The sequence below is a fragment of the Hyperolius riggenbachi genome, chromosome 5, assembly GCF_040937935.1.
Source record: "Hyperolius riggenbachi isolate aHypRig1 chromosome 5, aHypRig1.pri, whole genome shotgun sequence".
In the NCBI taxonomy this organism is placed as follows: Eukaryota; Metazoa; Chordata; class Amphibia; order Anura; family Hyperoliidae; genus Hyperolius; species Hyperolius riggenbachi.
In genome coordinates this window covers 355,083,913-355,109,498 of record NC_090650.1, presented here as the reverse complement: position 1 = coordinate 355,109,498, position 25,586 = coordinate 355,083,913, and the positions used below count along the sequence as shown (strand labels likewise).

General features: G+C 44.6%; 1 protein-coding gene across 1 annotated transcript; it reads left to right on the top strand.

Annotated features, from left to right (window-relative positions):
- Window positions 1-20,159: 20,159 nt before the first annotated feature.
- On the top strand, window positions 20,160-22,990 carry CRH (corticotropin releasing hormone). The gene is made up of 2 exons (XM_068237453.1): window positions 20,160-20,387; window positions 22,077-22,990. Exon 2 carries the CDS (start codon window positions 22,112-22,114, stop codon window positions 22,610-22,612), a length of 501 nt encoding a protein of 166 aa, XP_068093554.1. The 5' UTR covers window positions 20,160-20,387; window positions 22,077-22,111; the 3' UTR covers window positions 22,613-22,990.
- Window positions 22,991-25,586: the final 2,596 nt, after the last annotated feature.

Sequence of the window (25,586 nt, the reverse complement as noted above, 5' to 3'; positions counted from 1 at the left end):
GCCTCTTGCCCCAGCTGACGTGGCAACAGAGTAAAACAACCTGGAAAGTTTCTGGTGTAGGGCCTGGAGTTGGGTATTTCCATGTCTGCTGTTACAGCGGGAAGCACTAGCTGCTGTTAAGCATTGTGCTTTACTGACTACCTCCAACCAGGGAGTCCTTTTTATTTACAAAAGAATGCATTAAAAAGCATTATTGAATTATTTGTCTTATTATGTCCAAAAGCAACATAACCTTGCCTTAATTAGATTTTGTGACATAATGCTTAAACATGTCTGTTGTTCTATTAAGTTGAACCTTAGCAGTATTATTACATACTGATTTGTTCATTGCTTTACAGCTTTAAAGTACTGTTTAATAATAACTGTAATTTTGCAGATGATGGATCTTGTGGATAACTCTCTCCTGTAATTGCTGCCTTTCTTGGTCTTCTTTCTCTCTCCCAGTTACAATGGCCTGCATATTCTCTCCAACATTTAATTGCACTATTAGCTTGGTTCTATGTGGGCTACAGAATCTTTTCTCTGGCCATTATAATAGCTGGTGGACTCGCTGCCATACAGGCTTTTAAGGGCTGAAAAGGCAGATTTTGATACAAAGTACAGTGTTCATTATTTAGGAGAAATTGAACTCATAATAGACCATATTGTATGAATTTATATTTCAACATGGAAAAGATGAAGTTTAAGTACTGTATATATTGTAGCTCTGGGCTACACATTTCCAAAATTTACCACTGCAGCCCAATTACAGCCAATCGGAAAGTATGGAAAAGACTAGAGAGAGTGAGGCAGAAGTCACCTCAACAAGCCCACCCAAAGGGGTACATGTACCTACAAAGCAGGTTAATGTGGAGGCCAAGTACATTGGCCACAATTCACTGAGCTTATCTCCTGTCTTCAATAACAATTCTGAACTGTTTTTACTGTTATGATCATGGTGATATGTAATGTAGTATTCACTAAGCAATTTACGGTACTTAAGGCAAGCCTAAAAATAAGGATTCCCTCCTTAATTTAAGGAGTTATTCCTAAAGTTAATGACTGAATCCTTAAATCAAGGACTGAATCCTTAAATCAAGGACTGAATCATTAACTTAAAGTGGACCCAAATTAAAAATACAAGATTTCAGAAATAAAATCTATTTTCTAAATTATAATAATAAATAGCATCCTTTTTTCAGCTGCATGATGACAAATATAAAATGTTTTACATTTATTGGAGGAACCCCTCCCTTCCTTTCATATTGCCAGGACAGAATCCGGCAGACTGGTAGAGTAGGAGGTGTCCGGCAAAGGAGGAATTGCTAATGGCTGCCACTTTTATAGCCCTAGTTATGAAAAGAGAAGGGTGAAAAGCATGCACTGAAATGCGCATAGGCTTGAAGGAGTGTTTATTTATCTTGGTATATGTCAGAGTGGTGCAACTAAATATTTTGAATTAAAAAAATGTTTGGTTTGGGTCCGCTTTAAAGAGAGGATGTCAATTCACAGAGAGAAATGCAAGTGATAACAACTATAAAGTGTGTGAGGAATTATCACCCGGCCTGTCGTTAAGTGTGGTGTTATTAGTTTGAGTTTTGCAATGTAAAGAGGAAGATTCTGAGCTGTCTGCTTTCTTTTTAGTATTTTATACAGAAGGGGACTGTGTATAGAGAGATATACACAGCAGGCACACAGGGAGGGAGGCAGATAAAGATATTAAGCTTATGCATATACACACACAGCCACGCACACACACACAGCCACGCACACACACACAGACACAACCACACACAGACAGACAAACACAGACAGACACAGCCTCTCTCTCTCCTTTTGTGGCTGCCATATACAAGCTGTAGGCTGGCTGTAATCATGCTGGCAGAGGAGACAGCAGGAGGGGCGGAGCTACATCCTGCCTGTTTGTGCTTCACCCCTGCCTATCTACTGCACGTAAGAATAACTACAGAGGTGATAACTTAAGGACTGGAGTGATAAGATAACACTCTCACTGTGAAAACTTATCATTACATGTTAAGCAAGTGTTTTTAGTGAATTAACACTTAAAGTGGACCCAAATTAAAAATACAAGATTTCAGAAATAACATTTCTAAATAATAATAATAAATAGCAGCCTCTTTTCAGCTGCATGATGACAAATATAAAATATTTTACATTTATTGGAGGAACCCCTTCCTTTCTTTCATATTGCCGGGACAGAATCCGGCAGACTGGTGGAGTAGCAGGTGTCCGGCAAAGGAGGAATTGCTAATGGCTGCCACTTTTATAGCCCTAGTTATGAAAAGAGAAGGGTGAAAAGCATGCACTGAAATGCTCATAGGCTCGAAGGAGTGTTTATTTATCTTTGTATATGTCAGAGTGGTGCAACTAAATATTTTGAATTGAAAAAATTTTTGGTTTGGGTCCGCTTTAAAATACCAGTTGATGTGTGGTGATAATTTTTCACTTGCCTTATCACCAGCAGGATCTTATGCTAGGTACACACAATTAGATTTTCTGGCAGATTTACTGTCAGGTCAATTATCTCCAACATATCCGATCTGATTTCCGATCAATTTCCGACAGTTTTCTGTTCAATCAGAAATCAGATTTGACACATTGGAAATAATCGAGCTGACAATAAATCTCCTAGAAAATCTCATAGTGTGTACCTAGCATTAGTGAATTGTGGCCATTAGTAAACTAAACTTACTGAAACTGTACAATTTCAGCTTTGCAGCAGTTCCTTTCTTCTGTCTTTTCAGGACTTCTCCCTGTCAGTTAGTTGTCCTTAATGAATCCCCTTCATATTCTTGGTGCCTCTTTATCTGACACAAACCCTGTTCCAGACACCTAACCCTACCTTCCCACCTATTGTTAACCTAATCTTATATCCATTCCAAATGTTAACCCTAACACAGTAGATCATCCCCTACTCCTCTTATCTCTCCAGTCCATGGGCATTCATGATCTTGCCCTGACCTGGCTTTAATCCTACCTCTCCAACCACTCCTTCACAACCTCCTTCAATGAGTCCTCGTCCACCCCCAACCATCTCTCGGTGGGAGTCCCCCAAGGCTCGGTCCTTGGCCCCCTACTGTTCTCCCTATACACATCCTCCATTGGCAAGGTTATCTCCTCCATGGGTTTTAACTATCATCTGTATGCAGATGACACCCAGATCTACCTCCACACCCCTGGCATATCCACTACTACCATAGACAAGTTCTCCTCCTGCCTATCAGTCATCTCCTCCTGGATGTCCGCTAGGTTCCTGAAACTAAATCTAGTTAAAACGGAATGTATGAATTCTTCCATGGCCCACCCCGGCCATCCATCAACTTCCCAGATGTGCATGTCACTGCTAACCACACTACCATTCCCCCTACCTCTCAAGCCCGCTGTCTGGGTGTCACCCTGGACTCCGCACTCTCCTTCACTCCCCACATCCAAAACCTCACAACATCCTGCAACTTCCACCTTCGTAACATCTGTAAGATTCGCCCTTTCCTGACATCTGTCACCACCAAACTCATCCATGCCCTCATAATTTCCCACCTTGATTACTGCAAAGCCCTTCTGTCTGGTCTCCCTATAACCCGAATAGCCCCACTGCAGTCCATCATGAATGCGGCAGCCAGAATTATCCACTCCTCCCATCGCTTCACCATGGTGGCTCCCCTCTGTGAATCCCTCCACTGGCTTCCTATCCAGTCCAGAATCAGATTCAATATACTGTGTCTGACCTACAAATCTGTCCACAAAACCAGTCCAACCTACATTTCCAATCTTACTCAAAGGTACACACGTAGCCGCTCACTCCGCTCTTCCAATGAACTTTCACCTGACCGCCCCCCCCCGCATCACCCAGTCCCATGCACGCGTCCAGGACTTCTAAAAGAGCTGCTCCAACACTATGGAACTCCCTACCTCCACCCATTAGGGCAGCCCCCTCCTTCAACATCTTCAAGAAGGCCCTCAAAACTCACCTTTTCACTCTGGCCTACTACCCCTTACAAGTGCTCTAAACCCACAGCTGAACTCTGGTCCCCTACCTTTCGTGTCCCTACCTCTCTCTCTAAATTGTAAGCCTTTGGGCAGGGTCCTCCTCCTTTTGTGTCCTACCTGATCATGCACCTCCATTACTGTGAACCCATGCTATGCATTTGAGTGAACCTAACTTGCCTAATCTCCATGCTCCATCCAGTGACTGACTAAGCATTGCCTTGTACTTATATTGTGCTGCGTGATCTGTTTTTTCTTGTATTCCTGTATTGTCATATTGCTGTATGTCACCCCTAAATATTGTCTGTAACTTAAACTAATGTCCAGCGCTGTGTAATATGTTGGCGCTTTATAAATACAATAAATAAATAAATAATAAACATCAACCTCCTCTTAACGTTGAACACTAACCTGCGCCCTAATATAAACCCCTTCCTTCCTGATAGCAACCCTCCTAGCATAAACATTACCTAGCATAAACCCCCTTCCTGATGCCTAACCTTCTCCTTTAACATTATCATCTTTCTGATGAAATTATAACCCTAGCTGTTCATATTAACCTACTCCTACACTCTTTACAATAACTCTGTTGAAATGATGGCAGCTGATAGCCAATGGTTAGTTATGCAATATTTGAATACAGGCCCCCAAATTATACCCCAGAATGCTTTGTTCAGTAAAGTACCCAAAATACTGTTTTACTTGTCTGTCATTGCACTGTGTTTATCAGAGATCTGCACCCAGATGCTAGTGCTTTCTGAGCCTGGATAAAAAAAAATAAACGGATATGGCCCTCGGCCCATAGTTTGGCTATGCCTGACTTAGAACATCGAGCTAAAATGTATTATCACATGTTATTTTGGATCTGGTGCAGGTCACGCACTGAAAGACTTGATTAGAGAGTTACCTTGAAGATAACAGAATTTACCAACGGCAAATGCTTAATGACACCTCACTGTGTTGATTTTAAAGTGGACCTGAACTCTTGCGCAGGACAGAAGTGAAACAGAGAGAAATGCACCCTGTAAGTATTTAGAGTTAACCTGTCTAAATCCCCCTCATTTGTGTCTAATCACCAGTTGTAATTTGATCTCTCCAATGTGTCCCCTGACTGCCACAGCAGATAAGGCAGATAACCTCATTTGAAAGCACAGGGTGTTAATAATATATCTGTTTCCATAAAAGCAGGAAGTAGAAACAGTGCAGATTTATTGTAGGATTTGTATCAGCTGTAACAAAAAAAGCTTTCTTTAAAGGTCATTATGCTGTTGCTTATCTTTAAGAGCAGAGAGGAAGTTCTGAGTTCAGGTCCGCTTTACACAGCCAAACAGGTGCTGAGAAAAAAAAATGGAAAGTTCACTAGAGATGTCACAAACATTTTCCATTCGCGAATGGTAAACGTGAACTTCCGCAAATGTTCGCGAACAGGCGAATCTGGCGAACCGCCATAGACTTCAATGGGCAGGCAAATTTTAAAACCTACAAATACTGTTTCTGGCCACAAAAGTGATGGAAAAGTTGTTTCAAGGGGTCAGGGGCATGCCGGAGGGGGATCCATGCTAAACAAAAGTCCCACCAAAAATTACAGAGTTGACAAAAGTCAGGTTTTAATTCCTAAAGGGCAGAAATCACATTATGCACAGCTCTGGGTGTCAGTGGGCTGTGGAGTGTCTCTCACAGAGAAATGCAATAGTACTATCAGAATACAGTGAAATAATAATGCAATGGAGTGGTTCTGTGCCTGCAACGTAATGAGGCAACAGCAGTAGTGTGCACACAGCTCTGGGTGTCAGTGGGCTGTGGAGTGTCACACACAAAAAAAGACACAGGAGACCGATGTGCTAGCTCTCAAAAGGCCTGTTTGGGGTGCTTTCACAGCAAGTGAGGAACAAGGACACAGGCCTAGCTAATGCTTTCCCTACCTATCTGCAGCAAGTCTGACCCTGTTTCTTGCCACAAAAGTGATGAAAAAGTTGTTTCAAGGGTTCTAACACCTGGACACGGGCATGCCGGAGCGAGATCCATGCCGAAAGACCCACCAACATTTATGGAGTTGACGCAAAGTCGGGTTTTAATCCCTAAAGGGCAGAATTCACATTATGCACAGCTCTGGGTGTCAGTGGGCTGTGGAGTGCCTTACACAGAGAAATGCAATAATACTATCAGAATACAGTGAAATAATAATGCACTGGAGTGGTTCTGTGCCTGCAACTTAATGATGCAACAACAAAGCAGTAGTGTGCACACAGCTCTGGGCAGGGCCACCTTTTCCGCGTTCCAGCATGCGCTCCACTGACGTTACTTCCTGCATCGCCGCCCACTGTATTGTAAGTGGACGGCGATGCAGGAAGTGACGTCAATGGAGCGCACGCTGGAACGCGGAAAAGGTGAGTCCTCCCCGCCCGTGCCTCTTACTATTGGGCATCGGCTGCTTCCTATTACAGCTGGAGGGGAGCGTAGATCGGGGGACCCAGGCGAGGGAGGGGGGGGGGTCCGACCCCCCTCCCCACCGCTAGGCCCAATACCCCCGTCCTGCCCGCTACCCCTCCGGCTCGGCTGCCGGCCCCCCCGCACCCATGGATGGGCGGGTGCCGCCCCTAGAAGTTTGCCGCCTGAGGCAAACGTTTCACCCCGCCTCATGAGGGGCCGGCCCTGGCTCTGGGTGTCAGTGGGCTGTGGAGTGCCTTACACAGAGAAATGCAATAATACTATCAGAATACAGTGAAATAATAATGCACTGGAGTGGTTCTGTGCCTGTAACTTAATGAGGCAACAGTAGTAGTGCGCACACAGCTCTGGGTGTCAGTGGGCTGTGGAGTGTCACACACACACACACAAAAAAACAGGAGACTGATGTGCTGGCCTCAGCCTCAACAGGGCTGTTTGGGATGCTTTCACAGCAAGTGAGGAACAAGAACACAGTCCTACCTAATGCTTTCCCTACCTATCTGCAGCAAGTCTGACCCTGCTCTCACTAACAGTCAGCAGTAGCCAGCAGAGAATTGAGTCAATATGGCCACTGCAACTGCTTTTTGATAGGGGGGTGGGGGGTCCAGGAAGGGGTGCCAGCTGATTGGCTGCCATGCGTCTGCTGACTGTGGGGTAAGGGGTCAATGATAATATATAGGGGGTGAATCGAACACGCCAAATGTTTGCTGTTTGCCACAAATGCGAACAGCCGATGTTTACAGAATACTGCAGTTTCGGCCATCTTTAATGTTCACTGCATAGAACAGCATATTCAAACTCACCACAGTGTAAAACGACTGCTCTTCACCCTACATTTCCTTCAGTAATCACCTGCGGTGATCTTCCAGATATCTCTAAGATCAAATCTCCCAGTGCGTGGCCAGTACAAAAGCCCATTTATTCATCAGGGATGAACTGGCGACTAAATCTAGATTTCTTTTTTTTAATTGCATATCACATCTCTTATACTCTTGTGTTTCTGTTTTGTTTTTATTTGCTTTTCTTCGCTCCTTGTCTCTTTAGTAAACTCTACAACAATTCTCACAACCGTTTGATGGGCAAACCTCTAAATAACACAAGGAACCTTTTTTTGGACTAAAGAGAAATAGCAAAGGGAGAAAAACGAACATGGGGTCTCGGCTACTATGACAACCTGGAGACCTTTTGGCTAGTAATTGAAAGTAAACATATTGTACACCGGATCATACGGCCAAAGTATTTATCACTGTCCATTGTGAATCAGGAGAGCCAATTACTAGGGTGACAGACATGCTGAGACATTGTGTTGGTCTCCTATAGTTGTTCTGCCGTAGTTCTGTAATAATAGTCAAAGTCTAGTGATTCTTCTGGTAGTCTGATCTCTACTTAATGACAGACCTTTTTAATGCCCTTTCTGACCTTCCTCGGATAATTATCTTGCTGTTTAGTCTAGAATAGGTAGACCCAGGTTACTTTACTGCTTATATGACATACCAACAACCATGCAAGCAACCCTAACTCTACTTAACTAAAAAGAGAAGCCTTAACCCAGGCATTCCTAACTGATATTCCAATACTCACCGAGGATTCTTTGGTATTATTTTTATTAAAGCGGAATATAACCCTGCATTTCAACTTTGCTCTAAAACATTATTTACAGTATATTATATGCAACCAGCATTTTTTTTTTTACTAGACCAGCATTGGAAGGGTTACACAGGGCTTTAAAGTTCCTGGAGATTTCTGCAGACGCATCGGAAGCTGACATAGATACATTTTGTTTACATAAATGTATCTAAGTGTTGAATGTGACTCACTCTCTCTGACTGAGAAGAGCTGGAGGACAGCCAAAGAGTGTGTAACATTTCTCAATAGATACATATAACTAAATAGAATGTAACAATCTGAACTTCTGCATATCTCTCCACGGAACTTTAAACCTCTGTGTTTAACCCTTCCAATGCTGGTCTAGTAAAAAAAAATGCTTTTTGCATATAATATGCTGTAAATAATATTTTAGAGCAAAGTTGAAATGCAGGGTTATATTCCGCTTTAATTTGTAATTATATTTTATTATTAACTGAGTTGGAATTGTAGGGTCCTGTATGACCTACAATTCCATGGAGTCTATAGGTTTAGTTATACTGGTAATTCATGCAGTATTTCAACATGCTTCTGCTACTCTTAAAATTGCATAAGGTACAACCCCATTTCCAAAAATAGTGAGGCATTGTGTAAAACATAAATAAACATAAATAAAACAGAACGATATTATTTGGAAATCATGTAACACTATACTTAAAAGCTTAAACTGAAAAATATACCTGTTTCAAAAATTAAAAACTATATCTTCATTTTGAAGTTGATGGTAGCAACAAATTTATAAAAAAATCAGGACAGAAGCAAAAAAAGTCTCTTGAAAGTAAAAATTGGGAGGGGTGCAGCACTTTGTGTAACGCTACACTTGCAAAGAATGCAACAATTTAAAGTGTACCTTAGACCATATAAATAAAAAAAATGTATACATACCTGTGGCTTCCTCCAGCCCTCTTCAGGCTAATCGGTCCCTCACAGTCTTCCCAGGCCGCCTGGATCCTCTACTAGGCAGCCTGGTAATTCCGCCAGTTGGGGCCAGTTGGCGCAGGTGCATGCATGCTGCGACACATTGCACTCCATCGTTTACAATTTGTGCGTGCCCATAGACTTTCATAACCCCAAGCACCATGCATTAAGCACAGTGCAGGGGCGCAGCAATAATAGGTGTTGCAGTGGTTGCAACCGCATCGGGACCCTTGGGCCCCGAAGGACCCTCTCTCAACTACAGTATTAGCTCTCTATTGGTCCTGTGCTCATAACAATCACTTCTATAGATACTTTGAATAGTGGTAATCATTAACAAACTGTTCCCCATCCCCCTCTTTCACCTCTGACACTGTAGTTGCCATTGGCAGGTTTTGGTGCGCCGTATCAATTGTTATGTATAGTGTTCTTGGGGGGGCCCCATTGTAAAACTTGCATCTGGGCCCAAAGATCCTTAACTACGCCACTGGCACAGTGCTTTGTGCAACGCACTGCCCTTGCATCGGTTCAGATACTTCCTGCCGACAGCAACGGACCACCATAAGTGTGAAAATCTCCATAGACTTGGTTTTGTGGCATCTTGTAGTAAAATAGGGTAACGCAACACAGGTGTAACCTGCAAGTGTAAAAGGAGCCTTAAAGCAAACCTGAAGTGAGCGGAATATGGAGGCTGACATATTTATTTCCTTTTAAACAATGCAAATTGACTGGCTGCCCTGCTGATCCTCCGCCTCTAATACTTTAAGCTATAGACATTAAACCAGCATGCAGCTCAGATGCTCTGAAGTTTGATTCAGACACTTGATGCCCGGAAGATCAGCAGGGCTGCCACACAACTGGTATGGTTTAAAAGGAAGTAAATATGGCAGCCTCCATATACCTCTCACTTCAGGTTCCCTTCAAACAGAGACATTGAGTTTATGGGAATTCAATTTTTTTTAGACCACATGATTTTGATTAGATGTTTTTTATCAACTATTTTTTTTTTTAATATATTTTAAAGTTAATCAAATAATATTTTAAAAATTATCATTAAAGAAAACCTGTAACATCAAAAAGTTCCCCTGGGGGGGTACTCACCTCGGGAGGGGAAAGCCTCAGGGTCCCAATGAGGCTTCCCACGCCTTCCTCCGTCCCTCAGGGGTCTCGCTGCAGCACTCCGAACAGCGGCAATGTAAATATTTACCTTTCCAGGCTCCAGCGGGGGCGCTGTGGCGGCTCTCGGCTCCGAAATAGGCGGAAATACCCGATCGCCGTCAGGTCGGCTCTACTGCGCAGGTGCAAGTCTCCGGCGCCTGCGCAGTACAGCGGACCGGACTGAGATCGGGTATTTCCATCTACTCCGGAGCCGAAAGCCGCAACAGCGCCCCCGCTGGAGCCTGGAAAGGTAAATATTGAACAGGCTGTCGGATCTGTTGGGCCGCTGATCAGAGGGCTGCAGCGAGACCCCCGTGGGACAGAAGACGGCATGGGAAGCCTCATTGGGACCCTGAGGCTTCCCCCTCCCGAGGTGAGTACCCCCCAGGGGATCTTTTTGATGTTACAGTGTCTCTTTAATAAAAGAGGTTTTTAAGTTAGAAAAAAAACCTGTGCGGATCTCCACCCTTAAAGCCTCTCTACCCTTTATCTCCTATTAAAGATGGTCAATGACATACTAATAATTCTGACTTGCATGCAAATTTACGTGTAAGCATTAGCTAGGAAGGTGGAGCTGGTGGATGCAAGGCTCTGCCACCTGAGCAATACCAGTCCAGGCTGATATTAGCTAGGAAGGTGGAGCTGGTGGATATGAGGCTCTGCCACCTGAGCAATACCAGTCCAGGCTGATATTAGCTAGGAAGGTGGAGCTGGTGGATGCGAGGCTCTGCCACCTGAGCAATACCAGTCCAGGCTGATATTAGCTAGGAAGGTGGAGCTGGTGGATATGAGGCTCTGCCACCTGAGCAATACCAGTCCAGGCTGATATTAGCTAGGAAGGTGGAGCTGGTGGATGCAAGGCTCTGCCACCCGAGCAATACCAGTCCAGGCTGATATTAGCTAGGAAGGTGGAGCTGGTGGATGCGAGGCTCTGCCACCCGAGCAATACCAGTCCAGGCTGATATTAGCTAGGAAGGTGGAGCTGGTGGATGCAAGGCTCTGCCACCCGAGCAATACCAGTCCAGGCTGATATTAGCTAGGAAGGTGGAGCTGGTGGATGCGAGGCTCTGCCACCTGAGCAATACCAGTCCAGGCTGATATTAGCTAGGAAGGTGGAGCTGGTGGATGCGAGGCTCTGCCACCTGAGCAATACCAGTCCAGGCTGATATTAGCTAGGAAGGTGGAGCTGGTGGATATGAGGCTCTGCCACCTGAGCAATACCAGTCCAGGCTGATATTAGCTAGGAAGGTGGAGCTGGTGGATGCAAGGCTCTGCCACCCGAGCAATACCAGTCCAGGCTGATATTAGCTAGGAAGGTGGAGCTGGTGGATGCGAGGCTCTGCCACCCGAGCAATACCAGTCCAGGCTGATATTAGCTAGGAAGGTGGAGCTGGTGGATGCGAGGCTCTGCCACCCGAGCAATACCAGTCCAGGCTGATATTAGCTAGGAAGGTGGAGCTGGTGGATGCGAGGCTCTGCCACCTGAGCAATACCAGTCTAGGCTGATATTAGCTAGGAAGGTGGAGCTGGTGGATGCGAGGCTCTGCCACCCGAGCAATACCAGTCCAGGCTGATATTAGCTAGGGAGGTGGAGCTGGTGGATGCAAGGCTCTGCCACCCTAGCAATACCAGTCCACATGGTTCTTAAAAGTGCTAAGTGTCTAGCAAGGGGGGTGGTGACAATCCTCTGCATAAAATGCAATATTGTCCAATATTAAAGTGAACCGAGCACCTTTTTTTCACTCAGGACATTTCTATAGCACATGAAAAATGTATGCCGACTATCTGTTTCATTATTAAAATAAACTTTAATTTTACCTTGTATTTTACATTCAAAGTTGTTAAATTGGCCTGTTTGAACAGGCCTGCCGACCGTCCCCATCCGCAGAGAGAGCAGGAACCTCTAATTGTTTTATTGAGCTAATTACCAAGAGGTAAACAATGCCTTTCATCAGCAAAGAGGGTGAATAATTAGGAGTGTGTCTTCAAAGCCAGGGTGTGTGTCAATGTGTCAAGATAGCATCTCTGACTTCTGTAAATAAGGAATGTGAGAAGGGGAGGGGGGAACATGGCAGCTTCTATGTCAGGAGGAATTTCAGTGAAAGAGAATGTGGTCAGTTCCCTTTAAAGAGAACCTGAGTAGGAAAGGAAATAAAAAAAAAAAAAACATAATCCTGGAAGCGCTGCTTCTCCCCGAGTCAATCAAGCTGCTTATGGCCATCCTACGTCCCTCTGTTCATTGGCCGAGTCAAATTGGAAAAAAAGAGGGACCTGAGCTCCTCTTGAGCCCTTTTTTTCTACTGGGCACAGAGAGGTGGGAATCCCTTTCCTACAAAGGGACACCCCTTCATTTATTATGCTGTGGACAAGCTCATAGTTAGCAATTTTAGGGGGCAGTGCAGTGGCCAGAGGGAATGGAGAGCAGAGCAAAAAGCACACAGAGGTATTTAATTGGCTAATTAACATGTCCTCTGTGTCCCATTTAGTCTGGCAATTCTGCCTTGGGGACACTTGAGAGTTCTCTTCTCCAAGTGCGGTGCACCTAAGGAAGTGCAGGTAAGAATATGGAGGAACTTATAATGAAATCCTGAAGGCTGCTTTAATATTGGATCCCCTGATATTAACACTTTCCCAAGGAGCAGAGCAGTGGTGTGTTCATTCCTTTTACCTATTATCAAAAAGCTTAAAGTAAAAAATAAAACACCAACACCCTGAAAAAGTTTTTCTTTTTAATTGAAAACAGCTCACAAGATGACAACTGAAAATAATTTCCCATGCTGTAATCCAATTTAGCAATTGTTACCGGTAGCAGTCCAACCTGGTAAAGGGACCACAATTTAATCCACAATAGTCCCTTTACCAAGTCTTGGTTGTAGAACCTCCTTCTGACACGCTATCTTCTCTGCATCTGCATGCCATAAGCTGTCACTAAATTCCAGGTCTAGGACACCTGAATCCATATACTGTATGGGTTGCCTTGTCCCCAATCAGCTATCATGTTTCCCCTGTGTACAGATTGAAGCAATGATTACACTGTTTTTCCCAAAGTGGGCTTCATTTGCTCATTTTCCACTTGTTATAACCCTTACCCTCTACAAAAAGCAGCACAGGCTGCTCAGCCATAGCTATGTACTGTGTCTACTGTCTATACAGTAATTGTTCCAAAAGTTCTCATTTAAAAAATGATCAAACCTGACCATTGCAAAGGACAATGTCTGCACAAAGCTTAACACTTTGGGGACCGCCGTAGGTAAATCCTACGCCGCACTTGTGGCTGTCTAAGCCTGATGCGGCGTAGGATTTACGCCGTCCGTCGTTTCCACTCCTGATGCAATTGTCGGCATCCGAGAAGGGAGATGCTGACATCTACCCTCAATGATCAGGAGCCATCGTGTATGGCTCCTGATCACGTGATCACTACGGGATCGTAGTGATCGTAGTGATAACTGCTAGAGCTGTGGCGGTAGGGGGGGAAGAAGAGGATCCACTCACCTTCCTGACATTCCCCCGGCGATCAGCGCTCCTCTCCGCTCTGGCTGGCATCCCCTTTGCTCTGACATAAGTGCCGAGTCCTGGCTTGATGACGTCATCAAGCCGCGACCCGGAACTTAGTGGCAGTATGAGCGGGGATGCCGGCCAGAGCGGAGGGGTCCACAGCTGCTCATTGCTGGAGCCTGGAAGGTGAGTAAAGGTTGCTGGCTACAGGGGGGACACCTGACTAAAAGAGGGACACCATGCCCAGCTAGACCTACCAGGGTTCCCGCGGCCTGACCCCCCCAAACGCGCCCCCCATGCAAAATCGCCTGGTCCTTAAGGGGGGTTAGGCAGCTGGTCCCGAAAGGGGTAAAGGAGACATCAGGAAAAAACAGATTTAATTACCTGGGGCCCTGGAAGCTTGTGTTCCCATCGTCGCAGCACTGCACCTGCACAGCATGCTCCTGGCCCCAGGTAAGTAAATCTGTTTTTAATGTATTTGTCTGATGTTTCCTTTAGAGGTAAACCTTGCTATTTTAAAAAACAAATATTTTTGGGATAAGACAACAGGCTGAATACGCTCCCCTTCCTAACTCCCCCCCACTTCCCCTTAGCCTTACAGGAACCTCGGTTTTCTCCTGGTTCCTTCTATTGAGCGGCTGTGCCCCTCCGAATGCTTGCTGACTGACCCAGTTGCAGGCTATTGCACATTTATGGCTGGGGCTGCTTGCCTACTTGATTGTGCTCCTATGGGATGCTGGTACAGATGCCATAAGCAAATTAAAACCAACACTTACATTGCGGGTCCTGTATTACAGGAACCAGAGACAATAAAATCGCCTTAAAGCACTGTTCATTCTCTCTTGACAGACCCCTGATGATGGCAGAGAGCAAGTAGAAAGTGGGTATCTCCAGGTTTACTGACTTTTATTGGCACTGAACAGAACAGTGCTTCAAGACAATTGTATTGTATCTGGGTCCCTGTAATGCAGGACCTGCAATGTAAGTGTTGGCTTTATTGTACCAATACAATGGCGTCAATTCACCAGAGAGGATTTACTAAGAGAAAAAAGGTAGGTAGTTTATCTCATGAGGTATTTTAACACTCTGGAGTCAATTCACCAGTGTGAGAGGACAGAGAGAAAAATGTTCGATAGCAGGGGATAATGGAGAGATATGCATGAGGAAAGTGTGAGAAAGCAGAGAGTTAGGTAATCGGTATTAATGATTTACATGGGATACTTTTCCTCTCTGTAAGCTTGAAAGTGAAGCATTGTGGGTAGGAGGCGGAGTTTTACCACTACGTGACCAGAGTATTCCCGCCTTTTACTGCCGGATCATATAATTAATCATATCACGAGTGAGTCTGAACTTCTTCACCACCTCTGTCTCAGTAAAATTATCAAGAACTGTTCTCTCACGAAAAATACGAGGGGCGATTAAACAGACCCTCCTCCATGCGCCTCTGTCTCCTCATAATAGAAGCAAGCTCTAAGGCCTAGTGCACACCAGAGCGGTTCGGCTGCGTTTTGCGATCCGCTTGCGGCTGCGGATACGCTTGGGTAATGTATTTCAATGGGCTGGTGCACACCAGAGCGGGAGGCGTTTTGCAGAAACGCATACTCCCGGGCTGCTGCAGATTTTGGATTGCGGAGGCGTTTCTGCCTCAATGTTAAGTATAGGAAAAACGCAAACCACTCTGAAAAACGGCACTTCAGAGCGGTTTGCCAGGCAGTTTTTGTTACAGTAGCTGTTCAGTAACAGCTTTACTGTAACAATACATGAAATCTACTACACCAAAAACGCTTCACAAAACCGCAAAATGCTAGCTGAAACGCTACAGAAAAATAAGAAAAAGCGTTTCAAAATCTGCTAGCATTTTGCGGATCTGCTAGCGGTTTTTGGTGTGCACCAGGCCTAACAGAGTAAGCTCAAAAGGCTCCATCTTCCACAGCAGCAGCTGCTGTGTGAAAACCACGATATCTCCAGGTTCATTCAGGGGATAAAGAGATGAAAAAATAACGAATGGCCACACCCCCTTTCTTCCCTGGTGAATTGTGATTTGGAGAAAAACTAACTACCGTATATTCCGGCGTATAAGACGACTGGGCGTATAAGACGACCCCCCAACTCTTCCAGTTCAAATATAGAGTTTGGGATACACTCGCCGTACAAGACTACCTCTTTCTTCCAACGCACACCAAATAAAAATGTTAAAAATCATATACTAGTGCTATGTATCAACAGATACTGGTGCTGTACTGTATGTGGTACCCAGTATATAACAGTATACAGGCGATTGACTGGTTGGATTGGTCAACTCTCTCTCTCTCTAAGTGGATGGGTCAGGTCTCCTTGTCTAACTGTTTATCAGAACGGTATGGAAGAATAGATCATGCTGTGCCTATAAAACACGCTTCTTTCACCCTTCTGGCCCACCCTTGTATACTATTTACCTCCTTCTCTGCCTCTCAGATCTCGCACATGTGCGCCTGCACCGCTTCACTACAGTCCTCAGCAGCGAGATCTGAGAGTCGGTAACAGGATAGGGCGTATCCACCCAGCATCAATGACATCCGGTGTATAAGACGAGCCCTGACTGTTCAGATGATTTTCAAGGGTTAAAAAGTAGTCTTATACGCCAGAATATACTGTACTAACTATCACTTATTTATCTCATACTTATCTCACGTTTATCTCTTGCATTTCTCTCTGTCGATATTTTCCCCTATACTTCTGGAGAATTGCTATTTGGAGATATCACAGGAGGTAAATTACCTCCCAAGAGATAAATAGGTTGGTAACCTCTGGTGAATTGACACCATTGTGTTTTAAGTTTTGAGTACTAACCAGTGTCTCACTCGTAGAGTCGTATTTAGTTGCGGTACCACTCTCTCTGTTGGAGCATTAGGTGTCTGCAGGTTTAACCACTTGATGGCTAATGGCTATCAACAGTTTATTGTAAAGTAAACCAGAGCTGACGTCATGTGAAAAATTGATACTTACTCAGGGATCTTCCCGCCCCATAAACACGTCTGAGTCCCTTGCTGTCCTCCCGTGGTCTGCTGTTCAGCCGCGATCAGCCCTGGTAACTGGCTCAGTCGCTGCAGTCCATGTCTACTGCGCATGCGCGGGAGATCCACGCATGTGTAGAAGACCCAGACTGGACCCGAATAAGCCTGTTACCGGGGCTGATCGCGGCTGAATGGCAGACCAGGGGAGGACAGCATGGGACTCAGACGTGTTTATGCTGCTGGAAGAAGCCCCGGGTATGTATCGATTTTTCATATGAAGTCAGCTCAGGTACACTTTAAGGAGCATTGTTTGTGCTAAGGAGAACTGAATTACTTGGCAATCCATCAGTGGAATAGAGGACCTTGGCTGCAATAGTGATGTATCTGAATTACTTGGGAAGCGCTTGTAATGACTCTTTTCTCTATACCTTGTGCTGCCATCACCAGCAAGATGTCAGCTCCCATGCAGGCAATCAGACAGCACACATCCACCTGCCATCACAAGGGGGGGGGGGGGGGGTGCGAACCGCACCTGTATAACACTGCCTAAGAGGTGAAAACCCGACAGAGGCATTTTCCGCCGCTGAGTGAGGGGACGGAGGGGCAGAGCTGAGGGTGAGGGGGAAGAGCCGAGGGTGTGAACGAGGATGAGCACTGGACAGCCAGGCAAAGAGGCAGAGCAACAGCTGGGAATGACATTGTGCAGAGTGCAGTGCACAAATTAGGGGAACTCACCTCCCCAGGATTCTCTTCCTCTGCATGATGCATGTGATGGCAGAGAGCCTAGTAGGAGGGAGAGGATTCTGAGAGAGGTGAATTCTGCTTCAGTTGCAAACTCTGGGGTTGGGGGCACTCTGTGTACTTGGTGGCGGTCACCTGGCTGGCTACCTATACTGGGACTGGAGGAGGGGTCGTTTGGCTAACTTTAATGGGGAGGTCGTTAGGCTACCTATACTAACACCCACTGTCACCCTCCCCATGTAGTGTCACCCTCCTTTCACTTTCAGTGTCACCCACCTACCACCCAGTGTCACCCTCCCCCTACCCAGTGTCATCTACCTACCTACCTCCCAGTGTCACCCACCTACCACCCAGTGTCACCCTCCTCCCACCTAGTGTCACCCTACCCACCCAGTGTCACCTTCCACACACAGTGTCACCCACCTCCCACCAGTGTCACCCTCCCCACTCAGTGTCACTCACCTACTACCCAGTGCCATCCTCCCCCCTCATTGCCCCCACCCAGTGTCCCCCTCCTCCTACCCAGTGTCACCTTCCCACACTCGGTGTCACCTTTGCCCCACTCAGTGTCACCCTCCATCCACCCAGTGTCACCCTTCCCTTGCAGTGCCCCCCTCCTTCCACACTCAGTGTCATCCTCCTTCCACTCAGCATCACCCACCTACCACCCAGTGTCACCCTCCTGCCACACTCAGAGTCACCCTCCTCCCACTCAATGTCACCTACCTACCATCCAGTATCACCCACTTACCATTCTCCTCCCACTCAATGTCACCCTCCTCCCACTCTCAGTGTCACCCACCTCCCACCAGTGTCACCCTTCCCACCCAGTGTTACCCTCCTACCATTCAGTGTCACTCACCTACTGCCCAGTGTCACCCTCCCCACTCAGTGTAACCCTCCTCCCACCCAGTGTCAATTTCCACACTCAGTGTCACCCTCTACCCACCCTGTGTCACCCTTCCCACTCAGTGTCTCGCTCCTGCTACCCAGTGTCACCCTCCCAGCAACACCCAGTGCCCCCCTCCCATCCCACTCAGCAGCTCCATCCTACCCCACCAGCACCCAGTGGGGGAACATTTGATGGATTTTTTTGTCTGAGATAAAATTTGCTGCATTTCATATAGGTGGGGTAAAGTATGTGCATTTCACATGTCAGAGGTGCTGTTTGCCGTATTTCACATGTTTGCTGCATTTCATATGTAGGAGGTAATGTTTATTGCATTTTAACATGTGCATGAGGTAATGTTTGCTGCATTTCATGTGTGGGAGGTAATGTTTTTCACATTGCATGTGTTGGTGGTATATTTTGCTGAATTTCATGTGTCAGAGAGGTAACGTTTGCCTCAGAAGTAATGTTTGTGTCAGAGGTAACGTATGCAAGTGTTGGAGGTACAATTAAAATTTTAAAAAAGCATTTTTTTTTGGGGGGGGGCTCCTTCATACATCTTAATAGGTTTTTATTGGTGTTATGCTGATTATGAAAGCCTCTGTAAGTGCATTGAATAGTGGTAATACTTAACAAGTAAATTTTCTTACTCTGATTACACTTCTCTGACACTGCAGCTGTCCTTGGTATGTTCACTAGAGAGCTTGGGGCCCCATGTAAAACTCACACCAGGGCCCCAAGCTCCTTAGTTATTCCACTGGTAGTGAGCATGTCTGTTACTGCACATAATGCTGTATTCATTTGAGGAATAATTTGAGAAAGGGTTTTCCTTTGAATGGATACACTGAGCTACCTGTTCATAGAAACCACACTGGCATGATGGCTTATAATTGTTCTTTGCTTGCATACTGCCATTTAAAGAGAAACCGTAACCAAGAATTGAACTTCATCCCACTCAGTAGCTGATACCCCCTTTCCAATGAGAAATATTTTCCTTTTCACAAAGGGATCATCAGAGATGTCTGTATAGCTGATATTGTGGTGAAACCCCTCCCACAGTGTGATGTCAGGACCATGGTTCTGACATCACACTGTGAGAGCCTTGTTGCATTGTGGGAAATAACAGCTGTTTACAGCTGTTTACAACTGCCCCCCAAAAAAGCAAGCAGCATCTCCTTCCACTGACATCACCTGCCAGCAGTAAACATTTCACCATATGCTAAATGTCAGAATGTGAATCAGGGAGAGGAACGATTTTACAAACGGGTAAACACTGACTAAACCATTTATACATAATTATTGTAAAAATGAAGCACTTTTTATTACATTATTGTCACTGGAGTTGCTCTTTAAACTGTACAGTCAAATATGTTGTAACATTACTGTGAATGAATCCTGTTGAATCTCAGTATGGAAGAAATACCCTTTTTACAAATTCCATCAGTTCCTCATAAGTAAATTACTAAAAAAAAAGCTACTTAGTTGCACTCTGCACTGTTTCACAATAAGCCAAAAAGTAATGTGCTCAGTGTTATATTTATGGTTTATTTCTAAAGTGACCATCATCTTACTATTACGTCTAATGAGCATTGCAGATGGGAGGGCACATTAGCAAATAGCGTCATTTAGGCTCTGCACTAACCTTTGCTAGTGAAAGATCGCTGGCTTGGTGCTTAGAGCTCTTGGAAAAAAAGATCTTTCATTGAAGTTTTTTTGTCAATGGGAGTGAATATCGCTTCCACTCTAGGTGTCACTGACGTCACCCAAGAAGCGATAACTACCTGGGAAGATTATTGGATGTGAGATTCCTTGTTGTGATAGCAGAACTCTGCCCATTGCTCCGAGGAGCCATTATTTATTCAGTAGAGGATCCGTAGCACGCAATCGTTGTCAAGAGAGCGTCAGCTTATTAGGCAAGAGCTGCGTGATTGTGGAAGAGGGTCTACGCTATAAAATCCGCCATCCAGGCTTCCCCCAGTGAGTAAGCCCGTAGCACAACTCCAAGCTATGCCATCCTAATAGAGAGGAGCGATCAGCTGCAGAGGAGGACATTCATGCTGTGATACTGTGGCTGTGTTACCCAGCTGCAGCCCCAGCCATACAACAGGACCCTTAGCCAAGTGAGTGCTAAATACTACTACTATGTACTTTATACTTTACTGTGCGATCAGCCAGGCAGCCACAGAACTCTTGGACATCAAACAGATTTGTGGGTTGCTTTTTTGCTTTTTATTTTCCAAGCTATGGGAGTTTTTTACAAGTCACTTTTTATGTAGTTCTTCTGTAGGATCGCAAAGTGCACAAGGAGTATTCTGATAACAGCAGGAAGGTTTATTGTTAATCAATTGTAATATGACTTTATAGCAAAAGTTAATCTATATAAATTGTAGCATATGGTCAGTGATGAAGTATAGGTAAGGGGAGTAAAGTTACTAATATTAGCATAATTAATTTGGTGCATTTTTTAACTGATATAGCGAAAAATGTGTCTCTTCTTTTTACTGAACATGTAGGGTTTTTGCTTATAGCATAGTAGGAAGATGTAAATACTTTGGCATGGCAGGTAGATCGTGTTCTACAAATTAGTTCTAATATTTTTTTAGCTATGACTACGCTGAATACTTACTAATAATAACAAGGTTTAGGTGAAGTTGATACGAGCTTTGTTTTTATGGTGACTTTTATGCAAGTTTGATAAAAGTCCGATCAGGTCTCCAGTTTGCAGTTTATACATTAGAACTTGTAACAGAAAAGTTTGATAACGGAGGCAGGGTTATGCAACAATATATATAATTGAGTAAAATGTATTCATATTGTTAGTTTTAATGTAAGCAGTTGACGTGATTGGGGGTACGTGTGTTATAATTAAGCTATACAGTTATAGCAAGTTATGATTGTGTTAAACAGTTATATTGTAGTAGAGTTATTAAATAACAGTTGTTTAAAATGTCTTTATATCTGTAGCAAGTGACAGGATTAGGCAGTTTGATAAATGCACACTTTTATAGTGTAGCTCGTGCCATGACCCCCGCCACAGCGCTTTATACAACAAATGACACTAGCAGCATTACATATGTGGCGCATATTAGAGCAGGTGTCATGATCTATAACAATTGCATTAATGCGCGTATGACAGCACCAGTATGTCACTGATGTCATTGTATTGTGGCAAACATGATCAACTCTGAATAGGATGGCGAAGAGGTGTGTATGTAGTAGTAGGTGAGATGATCATCAGGTGTTGTGATGAGTACATATGGATAGTGATGACACGCTATCAGTGACGATGTGTTGTGCGATTGCCTCATATCATGGAATTGTGAAGTTATAAGTGTCTCAGGTTGCTGGCTTAGCTGCAGTGTAGTGTGTATATAGCAAGTAGCAGGATCGCTCTTAAAGGTGCCCATCAATGATACAGTTATGATTGTACAGTCTTACCAAATCTATGTGGATACTTTAGATAGTTGCTTGCGTTACATAGAAGTGGTAAGATTGTACAATGAAGATTGTATCATTAGTGGGCAGCTTTAGACGTGTGAGGTGACAGGTAGGAGGTATGCATTATATACTGTAGCATTTTAATGATTAGTGACTGTAGATAATGTGAGCAGATTAAGAGTGAAGCGCTCACCTGTCCATTCTGTGCCTGCTATCAGCTGAGGAGGCACTTCAGCACCATGGAGAGCTCCAGGCAACCTACCAGCCAGTCTCTGCTCTGTCCAGTCTACCCTATGTGTTGTTGCCCTCATGCCTTCCCCAGATCCTCCTGTGCCTCTCACTATCCCTTCTGCTTCTTCTTCCCTCCCCAGGTCTGTTCTGTTCTAGATCCCACATTCCGGAGAACATGAAGTTGCAAGTGTTGGTGGGCACGGTGGTCCTCCTGGTGGCTCTCCTCCCCTATCAGGAGTGCAGAGCCTTCAGCAAATCTTCAGCATCATCCAACGGACCTCCTCCGCCTCTCCTCCCCGAGTACCAGCCCTATCTACTGCGGATGGGAGAAGAGTACTTCCTACGACTGGGGAACCTCCACAAGTCTCCGAGCTCCGGACGCCTGGCTGATGCCTCCTCCAACCCCTCCAGTAACTTTCTGCGGGCTCTGCAGCAGCTCCAGCCCCAGCAATGGAGCAGCCAGCCGGGCATCAGGTCTGGCATCATGGATGGAGCAGATTCCCCATTCTCAGTTCAGGAGGAGCCCACGGAAAGAGGGAAACGTGCGGAGGAGCCCCCGATTTCCCTGGACCTCACTTTCCACCTGCTCCGGGAAGTCTTGGAAATGGCCAGAGCCGAGCAGATAGCCCAGCAAGCCCACAGCAACAGGAAACTGATGGACATCATTGGGAAATAACAGGTCCTTCCTCACCTGCCAAAGAGTTTCCTGCATCTAGCACAAACTATACAGTATGATGTACCATTGTGCTGCCCTGATACCATTTGTTTATTTTTCTATAGCTTCAGACATAGAAGATGCACTCTGCAACCCGTTGGGTGCCTGTGGGGGCCAGCATCACATTGCCATGCAATGCCCTTGCTGCTGGTCCCCTGGGTGAGCAAATGGGACGAGAGCCTATAGCTATCATTCAGCATGCTCCGGGTGTATTCCACTACAGTGAAAAGGCAACAGATGTCATTTGTAAATTATTTCTTTCTTTGACGCCCCTTGGGGGGGGGAGGAAGGGAGGCTTACTTTTGTAATATATATTTACAGCACAACTGAAGTGAGAAGAATATGAAGGCTGCCATATTTACTTACTTTTAAACAAGACCAGTTGCCTGGCAGCCCTGCTGATCTATGTGGCTGCAGTAGTGTTCGAATCACACCAGAAACCAGCATGCAGCTAATCGTGTTGTGTCAGATCTGACAATAATGTCAGAAACACCTGATCTGCTGCATGCTTGTTCAGGGTTTATGGCTAAAAGTATTAGAGGCAGAAGATCAGCAGGGCTGCCAGGCAACTGGTAATGCTTAAAAGGATATAAACATGGCAGCCTCCATATCTCCCTTTCTTCAGCTGTCCTTTAACCATCCATACCAGTTGAGATAGGGCTTCCAAGTCTGAGCCGAACTGGTTAAAAGAAATCTATTGGATCTAATGGGTTTTCTCTGGAAAGCAGGTATAGAAGAAAAAGAAAAGAAATGAAACATGGCTGTAATTTATTTTGCATCAAAAGTTTATTGTATACATTTCCATAATAAAAACATCTTTTCAGAGTTCGCACAACATTGGTGTGTAAACAATGTTTTAATATCTATATTTTTAATAAAATCTGCAAAGCTACTTCCGTTCATGTTAATTTCTTCTGGGCAAGCCGTGGTCCTTTACCTCCGTGCAAATTAAAAACACTGCAATTAGATTTCATTGACAAACCTACTTGAGATCCAGCAGAAAGGAATGAGATTAAAACTCAGAGCTGGCTAGAACAAAGTCATAAACTAGGACCCTCCCAGGAGACATGGCCAGTGATTGTAGTCCAAGCACACTAAGCATCTTTACTGCAGTGGAATTCTTGCTTGGTTCAGTCACAACTAAGAGTTAATCCAGCTCTATATAGCATGTGGGTAAGGAGAAAGCAACAAGTCTTCAAATATGTACTAAAGGGCTGATCTCCTCCAGAAGAAGTACAGGAATCCTAATTCACTTGACATATCCAATCAGATGAAACAAACAAAACAAAAACAAACCTCACTTTTTCACTTCCCTGCACATGATTTGATGTATGAAGAGAAGACAGCCTCATGGCACTTACTGGGACTTCACTACAACCACTCTTTCTGGTAAATCATCTCAATATTTCATATGAAATTGGAAACGGAGCAGAGTAAGACACATTGTAAAAGGTGGTTTTCTAGTGTAACCAGACAGTACTGCCTTTTAGCAGGGGATGAATGTTATCTCTGCATGGGGGTGTAAAGCCATTGGTGCAGTCCACATCACAGCATCGATTATAAATAATACTGTAACCAAACCATGCTTATTTAACTTTATTAGTTAATATTTTTTTTTTTACTTTAGTACTATAATTATATATTGACTCTCATTTTGAGGTTACAATGATGTAATGTGAAGTGAAATAAGGGAGCTGAATCACAAAGCTTTGCTTCTGAATTGGCTTAACTTAAGGCGGCCAGCCGGCCATACATCTAGAGATTTTGCGGCCGATCGACCATCCAATTCGATAATTATCAAATCGGAGGAAAATTGGTGCTGCAATAAGCATACTTGATTGACGATTGAACCGATTTGGGGGTGAAATTGGTCGAATGCATTGATCGGACATGCTGGGAAACCTTGGACCAATGTGGTCGATTGGGTACATGGTGGTACATGGTGGTAAGGGCGTGCAATATCAGGATAGTGATGGATGCGTTGGAACCCTGGCCGCTGTCCCGCCCCGGTACTTGTGCATTGAAATATCTCACCTATCTGGCTGTCACGAATCCACCTGCTCTTTTTATGCATATTTGAGTCCCGTGTGGCTTACACGTACAGCACTGGCACGCGTGTGACATCACACATGCGACACGTGCTGTGCACAGCAGTCACATGGGACATGAATGCATAAGATGAGAAGGTGGATGCACTGTGACCAGATGGGTAAGATATTTTTAATTTACGGGCATCGAGGGCACATATAACATTTGGGGGGCAGCGACGGAGGTGGCAAGGCAGCGTCACAAAGCCGATTCCAGATCGATTTCAGCATTAAAACGGTCGGGAATCAGCCTGCTGTGTATGGGCAGCCAACAGAACTCTCTCTGATCAGATTCGACGAGAAAAAGATCTATATCTTGGTCAATCTGCCCATCCATTACTAGATGTATGGGAACCTTTACTTATTTTTCACCAAAGCACTAAAGAACTAATTCATGAGATAAACGGACAAGCACAGGAGAGCTAATTCATGAGAGATTAGTGATGATTAGGAAAGCTAAATCATGAGTGAAGTCATGTACACTGTAACCCATAAATCATGGGTTAAGTCAAATAAGAAGAGGTAAATCGTGAGTTAGGAAAGATAAGGAGAGATGAATCAAAAGTAAATAAGTAAGGTGAGAGAATTTATGAGATCATTTTTGTGAATAAATCTCAATGTGTGGCGGTGTGCAGTGAACTGAACCTTTGTTCTATGTAAACATTTCATTGTGTTTTTTTTTGTTTTTTTTTACGGACACCTGAAGGGAGGGAAATACAGAGGCTGTCATATTTATTTATTTGTAAACAATACCAATGACCTGCCAGCCAGGGCCGGTTCTCTCATGAAGCAAGGTGAAACACTTGCATCAGGCGCAGATATTACAAGGGTGGCATGTTTGTACTGTG

Coding starts and splice junctions, on each gene's coding strand:
- CRH (XM_068237453.1), top strand. CDS start 22,112: ATGAAGTTGCAAGTGTTGGTGGGCACGGTGGTCCTCCTGGTGGCTCTC.